This window comes from Halichoeres trimaculatus, unplaced genomic scaffold (assembly GCF_033239565.1).
Source record: "Halichoeres trimaculatus isolate MK-OKI-2021-1 unplaced genomic scaffold, fHalTri1.1 fHalTri1_scaffold_15, whole genome shotgun sequence".
In the NCBI taxonomy this organism is placed as follows: Eukaryota; Metazoa; Chordata; class Actinopteri; order Labriformes; family Labridae; genus Halichoeres; species Halichoeres trimaculatus.
In genome coordinates, this window is record NW_027437193.1 from 11,713,899 (window position 1) to 11,722,108 (window position 8,210).

Sequence of the window (8,210 nt, forward strand, 5' to 3'; positions counted from 1 at the left end):
TCTGATTGGTTAATCATTCTTGTTTTTTTTCACCAAGGGATGCCAACTCTGCTTGGCCTCCTTGCGGACAACAGCGTGCAGTATCGTATTTTCACCACGCATTCGCCACAGAACATTTATGAGGGCGCTGTTTTACACATTGTAAAATGCTCAATAACTAGAGGAGAGGAATAAGGAAGAGATGACGGTGACAAAACACAGAAGAAGTATCGAAACTGTTAAAAAGGAATATTTTCATTAAATCACAGCTACAGTCTAAAAAAAGAGAGGAAGCATGGCTTCCCTTGGCCTCCGGGAGAAAACGCCACTGGAAACTTACACCACTGAGGTAGGAGACAAACCAGTTAAGAGCGCTGCCGTGTTGATGAACAAAGTGAGGAAAATATTCGGAATTGCAAAACTTTTTAAAACTGATGTTGTTCCTGAGCTTTTAAGTGTTTTGTGGCCTCAATTCAACACCAAATTTTGCTTCAGATGGCCTTAATTTTAAGACTGAAGCCTGCTGCAGTTTGAGTCTTTATCCTTGTGGAACAATGTTTTTCTGTTGTCTTGTCAGGTGTCTTTCGGAATAAGTCCTAAACTTTAGCGTTGAACAAATGGAAGCAAAAGAAACATGATGTCAGTGAGTAAAATGTCAGAGAGCTCTGGAGTCTAAAGCGAAGACAAAAAGAGACACAGCGACAGGTTTGAAGTGAGAAAAAAAGAGTTGAAAACTATTTGGCAGCTGCAACAAGTTGAATGTCTCCACACCAATGTGTGCTCAAGGCATTCAGGGTTAATGTGCATTTAGAAGAGCCCAGCACACATTTAATTTACATCTACCTCAGTGAAACAGTGAGATCTCAGAGGAGCTGAGATAACTGAGGAGGCTCATTATAAAGTCAGTGTGAAGACTGAAAAAGTGGAGTTTTAGGGTTCAGTCACGACCTCAGGAGCTTCTCCTTTCACACCTCCTCACTGAAGAGATGTCCCAGAGTGTGAGAAGCAGCTCTACAGGTCAGACAACGGACAGGATCATGTCATACAACCACACCACCACTTCACCCTACTCTCATCCTCCAAACTCCCACTTAAGTGCTGACATCAATTGAGAAACGCTTGCGGCTCAGCGTGCGATCAGCGGCGCCTTCATTTGCAGCTCCACACCACGCGCCGTGCCTATAAAAGCTGATAATGTGATAATTAAAAGAGCTGACAGGCAAGAAGTGTCAGCGAGACACCCTGATTTACCAACCTCTGCTGTTTGCTATACCTCTCAAATTACAATGCTTCCACCCTTGGAGTATGACACATAAAATATCAATTGGAATAATTAAGCAGGTCAGAGCTGCTGTGGTGAGGAAACGTCGTCTCAGTGGAGCAGAGTTTTGATGAAAATCGTCCCCAAAAACGGCTCCAGACTCTGACCTGAGAGAAGGATTTCTAGCAGACAAAAGATCACTGCCATGTTTCTGTCTCACTCTCTTTCTTTCCCTCTCAACCACACCATGATTTATTACCTGAAAAGACAAGAGAACTAATTAGTGGAGTAATTAATTAATATAAATTTGCATATTTGCATTTGCAATTAGTGCAGTCAACTGATTAGTCTGAGATGGGGAGTTTGACTCATCAGATGCTGGTGTGAGAGAGAGTGTGTGTTTGTGTGTGTGTGTGTGTGTGTGTGTGTGTGTGTGTGTGTGTGTGTGTGTGTGTGTGTGTGTGTGTGTGTGTATGTGCTGGACCAGAACGATCAGCAGACCAGCTGAGGCATTTTTGGGGGGAGGCAGAGATGAAGGGACTATTTTATTCATTACTTATGCTGTTTTTCTGTGTCTACCTGTGAATGTGTGTGAAGATTTTTTTTTTTTATCCACTTACACACACTTACCAGTGACATGTTAGATGCTCTGTCACACACACACACACACACACACACACACACACACACACACACACACACACACACACACACACACACACACACACACACACACACACACACACACACACACACACACACACACACATTTCTCCACACACAGATATGTCACCTCCCTGTGGTCTCTGGTGTCATCGCTCTGCAGTCAGCCCCACACTGCCGATCGATGTCGTGTAACGTCCAATACACAGAGATTGATAAGTCGCTTTAATTGATTCTCCTTGCAACAAGGTCATTCACAGGCGTGCTTTCCTGTGTGTGTGCGTGTGTGTGTGTGTTTCACATAACTGAGGAGTGCATATACCCATATCGAGTGCCAGCTGTGCCCCTGTGTGGAGTTGGCAGCGTGCCACAGGCCTTTTCCACGGGGTGTACTTAATGTGTACGCTCCTGAGGTACCAACACCGTGCACACCCCAACCCCATCCCTCCCCTCCCACTCCCACTCACACCTTCCTGAGTGTGAGGAGCCTGCAGGAGTCTGTTCTAAACAACACTGCAACTATTGATCACTTACTCCATTATGATCAGGTCATTTAATGATCAATGATTGTAAAGCTTAGGGGAAGAGCTGTTCCTTAAGCACAGTTTGCAATACAGTTTCTTTAATGTGAAGAAGCACATTCTTTTTTTACACTTCTATCAATCTGGGATGTTGGTGGAATGCAACAAATTTTTAAGAATTTCATAAATATTCTGTTATTTTCCCTATTTTAAGCCTTTTAACGGACCAAATGTGAAGTCAGATGATGGAGAAAGTCATCTGCATCTTAATAATACAACTCTCAGAAGGCCTTATTTCATAAAACACAGCTCTGCCTTTTTTATAAGTGTCATAAAAACACATCAGCTGCACAGGACTGCACGTCTAACTAGTGCTTTAATAAGTGCAAATGTGACATTTTTTCTTACTTTCAGTTGTTTTAACATCCAAAATGTCTAAGTTGGTCACTTTCTCCTTAATAAAGTGCTTTCTGGTCTGATTCTAACTTTTGTGTGCCTGATGATTTGTTCTTCATTTTATAGGACAGCCAGAGAGGCCTTTCCTGCCTCTGGCCATCAGGCTTTACAACTCCTCCCTTTAAGGATCACACACCTGGACACTAGATTATTAACATGGACACATCATTCACTATTCTATCCCCTACTGCTGTATTTGTGTGAAGAGTAATGGTAACACCAAATCCCCCCCTGGGATTAACAAAGTATTTCTGATTCTGAGAGAAAGGAAATGTGGGAGTCGAACCAATACTCAGACTCAACGCCTTTTTTGGCTTGTTACAGTGCAGTCTGCTGGGGTTTGTTGCGCACGCGCCCGAGTGAGGCTGCGTGTGCGCCCCTCCGTGTCTGTGCAGTGATATTTGAGCAAGTCTTTAAGTTTTTGTTTGTTTTTATCATGTGCTTATATGGTGGTGTTTTTTTTTTCTTAATCTCAACGATACCCCTCCCTTCAAGGCATAGTCTGAAATTTACTTTCCCCCCTCTTTTCCCTTATGTTTTCATTTCATAACTACTAAAACAGGGTGATGGGCACACTGTCCCATTCCTGTACTCCCCATGTCACTGTCATTTTATGTTTCTTGGGAGGGATGAAACTGAGATGTAATTTCCCCTCAGGGATCAATAAAGTGTTTCTGATTCTGTACTACAGCCTCTATATATGGGGTGCCTAGGGCAACAACACCCAGAGAGAAACTGGTTAGAAAAAGCAAAAACTGTAAAACAACTATGTCACTTTAAATGTGTCAATAAATCCATAGACCTGTGCTGCAGCCAGCCCAGTCTCTCATTTTTCTGGCAACTTGGCTCAATATGTTTAAAAGTTTGTAGGTCAGTGTTATTTTTTTATTCCTAACTCCCTTAATGAAATCCAGGAGCCCCACAGGAGAATTTTGGACCCTTTGGAAAATGATCACATTGACTTCTGTCACTTCGCTGCCCTGGAAATCTTCTGATATCATTGAAAGTCTCAATGAATCATGGGCCAATAGATCATTCTAACTTTTCTCCTCCATAAGGGCCGCTGATAGTGTTTCTACTTTTGCATAGAAAAGAGGGTTTCAGCATGATTTTTCCTTTAGAGTAATTAGTTTCTGTAGTTAACAGCCATCAACAACAGAGAACAAACTGCTGTTCATTATACCTAAGCCTCAAAAGTATTGTGGGTTTTTGACTTTTAAAAACGACCCTTATTGTAAAGGAGTTAATTATATCCATATGGTTTTAACTCAGTGTAACTAAGCTGTCTAAATCCTGAATTCAAGAGGATCTCTTTGTTCAGGTTCAGTTGTGTGTTTGATTTTTTTTTTTTGTGCAAATACTTGAAATGAAGCAACTCGAAAGTTCATTAATTCCGTTTTAAAACTTGCCTGTCTGTCTCCATGTGTGCCTGTCTCACCTGTTGAGGATGCTGCAGACTCGCACATCCATCCTTCCTCTCCCTGACGAAAAAAAGACGTGAATTTATCTTTCTTACACGGAGAAACAGGCAGATATTAGTTGTTATCCCTCTCCGGTCTGTGTATCTGACGGTAAACGCGGGCCTCCCGGTGCCCATTACCGGAGCTGCCAGATGATCGGTACGGAATGGAGGTCCCATGGGACGCTGAACACGTGGTCTCGGCTGCCACAAGACGTCAGCGGCAGATGGCATGGGTACCCGCTGTTGGCATGAGTGTCATTCCTCAAAGAGAGAGGGAAGAGGAAGAGAGAGAGCGACAGAGAGAGGGGAGAGAAGAGGGAGAGCAGAACACAGCAGAGAAAAAGGGAGCGCGGGTTTCAGCTTTTTCTTTGATTTGTGGTTTGCAGGAGAAGAAGCTGCAGCGCAGATTCCGCGGAGACATTTGGGAATATGCAAGGTGCATGCTGACCAGAGGTATGTACAGGCTTTAAATGCTTTCGCTGACTTCTAGGGCTTCAGTTATTGTTAAAAGATTTATTTATGCCCTTTGGCTAAAAAAACACAAAGAGATGACAGCCTGCTTTGACACTGGCCTTGCTTTCTAATTTGTTCCTCTCCCTCTTGGGAGGATTCATCCAAAAGGTAATTAACAGACAACCTTTAGAAAGACCACAGTGATGTGCTTTGTCTTCACTCTTTATACCCTTTTGCTTTGGTTTTCAGGAAATATGTTGACACTGCCATTCGAGGAATCTCATGTGATGTGTGAGCCGCGGTTTAGTGCCAATTTCCCCCGTGAAAGCTTACCTGAGAGCCTGGAGCAGGAGCGACAGCACAACCCGAAGAGATCCAACTCAGATATGAGAGAGGCCGAGGACGACCTCTCCGACCGAGAGGAGGACGAGAGGGAAGAGGACCAGGATGAGGACGGGCTCCCTAAAAAGAGAGGCCCAAGGAAAAAGAACTCGGGGAAGGAGAGGATGGACCGGTCCAAACTCCGGCGCCAGGAGGCCAACGCTCGGGAGCGCAGCCGGATGCACGGCCTGAACGACGCGCTGGAGAGTCTGCGCAAAGTTGTGCCGTGCTACTCAAAGACTCAAAAACTGTCCAAGATTGAAACCCTAAGATTGGCTAAGAACTACATCTGGGCCCTGTCAGAGACCTTGAGCGCGGGGAAGAGACCGGACCTACTCGCCTTCGTGCAGACTTTGTGCAAAGGATTATCTCAGCCAACGACCAACCTGGTGGCCGGGTGTTTGCAGCTCAACGCCAGAAATTTCCTCACAGACCACAACGGGGAGGTCATGTTCTCTGGCAGATCGCCTTACGATGCCATGTATCCGTACCCGGGCTCAGACATGAACACGCCCCCAGGACACAGCGCGAGCAGCTTGGATGCCAGCTCCAAACCCTTCAGACACTACAGCTACAGCAGCGCGTACGAGTCTTACTACGAGAACCCGTCCCCAGAGAGCGCGAGCCCGCATTTCGACGGCCAGCTGAGCCCTCCTATGAACTTTAACGGGATTTTCTCCCTCAAGCACGACGATCCGCCAGACTACGGCAAAAGCAGCCACTATGGAATGCGCTACTGTAGTGCGCCAGGGCGCACGGCTCTTGCGCACAACTCCATGTACCGAGTCTCCCAGGAGGCCCGTTTCCCCTACGACCTGCACGTCCGCAGCCAGTCCTTCCAAGCACAAGGGGAAGTTAATGGCTCTTTTCACAATTAATCAATCAGCTGGACAAAGTTCAAGTTTTGAAAGCGATGCAATTTCCCCCCGCAGATGTCGAGAGTGGAACGAAATGAACTCCAGACACGCTGATGCACTGCAACAAACGCCTGTTTTAATGTTTCATTTTGTGTGAAATTCTCATTATTATTTTCTTAAAAAGTGAAAAGTCTGCAGATTTTTTTTCTTTTTCCTTTTATTTCTTTTTTGGGATGGTTTCAAGTGTTCCAAATTCTTGGGTTGACACGGGGCATAAAGTGATGCTTTTTTATCATAAACGAATGAACCCCCTTTAATCTGATGACACATCTTCTGATTAGTTATTTAAAAATAAGATCTAATGACTCACTGTCGAATTGTGTTTCCAGAAATTCACATTAGTGTAGAATAGTTCGTTCAAGAAGCATTTTTTTCTTCTTTAGCAGAGAGGTGTAATTTATGCTCAGTGTTGGCTGTGCTGCAATAAGGTTAAAGATCAATCAGATAGAGCAGTTAACATTTAATTAACTTTAGATTTAATTTTTAGGATTCGTACGATTGAGTCTAGAGAGTCGGTGAGACAACTTTTTGTGGGGAAAATTAATTCAGCTAAACGAAACGACCGAGGAATAAACATCTAAAGTGTTTTTACATGATCAGGGAAGTTTTTCTGAATGATTGGAGTTCTCAGATTCATTGTGTTAGCAATAAAGGTGAATCGAGCTATGCAAGGCAGCCAAATGCAATCTTAGCTTATAAAATAATGATATATATGTATATTTAATCTCACAGGGCGTTTCTTCTCGTCTTATTAAAATGATGATAATTAAACTCATTTAGTTGTTTAAAATGTTTGGAGACGTGCACGTGTCAAGGAGACCTGACGATGATGTAATCAGAAATGGTCCTTTGAAATCAGGAAGTTGCGGGGAAATTAACCGTTTGTTTTTGGAGTAAATAGTGTGGTAACGAGGTGAATGTAAATTATTATTATCATTACTATTATTGTATTTATTAATTTATTTAAGCTTATTTATTATAAGTACGTACATTTGAATGTGGAAAATATATTATAAAAAAAATATTGTAAAATTCAGCGGTGTTACCTTTTTTGTGATTTTGCTAACATTTTACACTTTGTTGTAAAGATTTCACTGCAGCTGAAAGAAGAGGACTGGTCAAAGTGATTCAAATGCCTTAAAAAAGAGATGTTGACCATCAATATGCAACGAAGTGACAGTTTTGGATAGTTTGATGTGAACTTTTGACACTTCCTGGTTCCTGCTGTGACGCACTTCACGTCTTTCTGCACAATGTCGGTGACTGTATCTCATAAACTATGTTGCTTTTGTATCTTCAACCCGAATGACCGAATGATTATTGGATGATAATTATAAGTTTTATTTTCTCAAACACACACACACACACACACACACACACACACACACACACACACACACACACACTCCTGAGAACTCGTTATGGATCGAAATCCTCGTGAAGTAATGTGTTAATGTTTTGTGATGTGTTTGTCGCAATAAAATGAAGAGGCTGTGAGAGGCTTTATGTTGGAGAGCAGCTTCTCAGCTTTCTGTACAAATGATCGACAGCAGGCACGCGGCAGTTATGAAAAACAACTTGTTAGGAAAATAAATCAGGATGTAAAAACGCCTCGGGCCGGATTCTGTTTATTTGTTTTGGAGAGGTTACATCTTTTAATAAGCTTGCACGATCTCTCAAGACTTTGTGACACAATGCGTAAGAGGCCCTTGAACTATTAAAATCAGCATTTTGGGGCAAAATTTAAACCCAAAATAAAATCCATACTTTGATTTTACAGAAATCTTTTTAAATGCAATAAACTGTAATACAATTATCACGCTTGTGTTTGAACTCGTTCGGTCAAAAAGGCCTCCTGTCTGTATAATGTGATTGAATTTGGTCATCACAATGCTGATTAGTGTCACGAGGTGTTGGATACCATCCAGAGAGCTCAGACATCTAATCCCAGAGCTCCCAGTGAGGAGAGAGGGATTTCTGGAGCAGCAGCATTCCCACTTATGGCAGATCACACTCAAAAAGGCAAATAGTGAATTTTCTAGCTTTTTTTTAAAATTACGAATTTACTTTAAAAATCAGAATCAAACGAAAGTTACACACTTAGAAGTGCGTGACTC

The 8,210-nt window shown here is 42.7% G+C and overlaps 1 protein-coding gene across 1 annotated transcript; it reads left to right on the forward strand.

Annotated features, from left to right (window-relative positions):
* The first annotated feature begins 4,542 nt into the window (after positions 1-4,542).
* neurod6b (neuronal differentiation 6b) lies at positions 4,543-7,909 on the forward strand. Its single transcript, XM_074688711.1, has 2 exons — positions 4,543-4,795; positions 5,045-7,909. The coding sequence occupies exons 1-2, from the start codon at positions 4,567-4,569 to the stop codon at positions 6,052-6,054; spliced, it is 1,239 nt and encodes a 412-aa protein (XP_074544812.1). The 5' UTR covers positions 4,543-4,566; the 3' UTR covers positions 6,055-7,909.
* Positions 7,910-8,210: the final 301 nt, after the last annotated feature.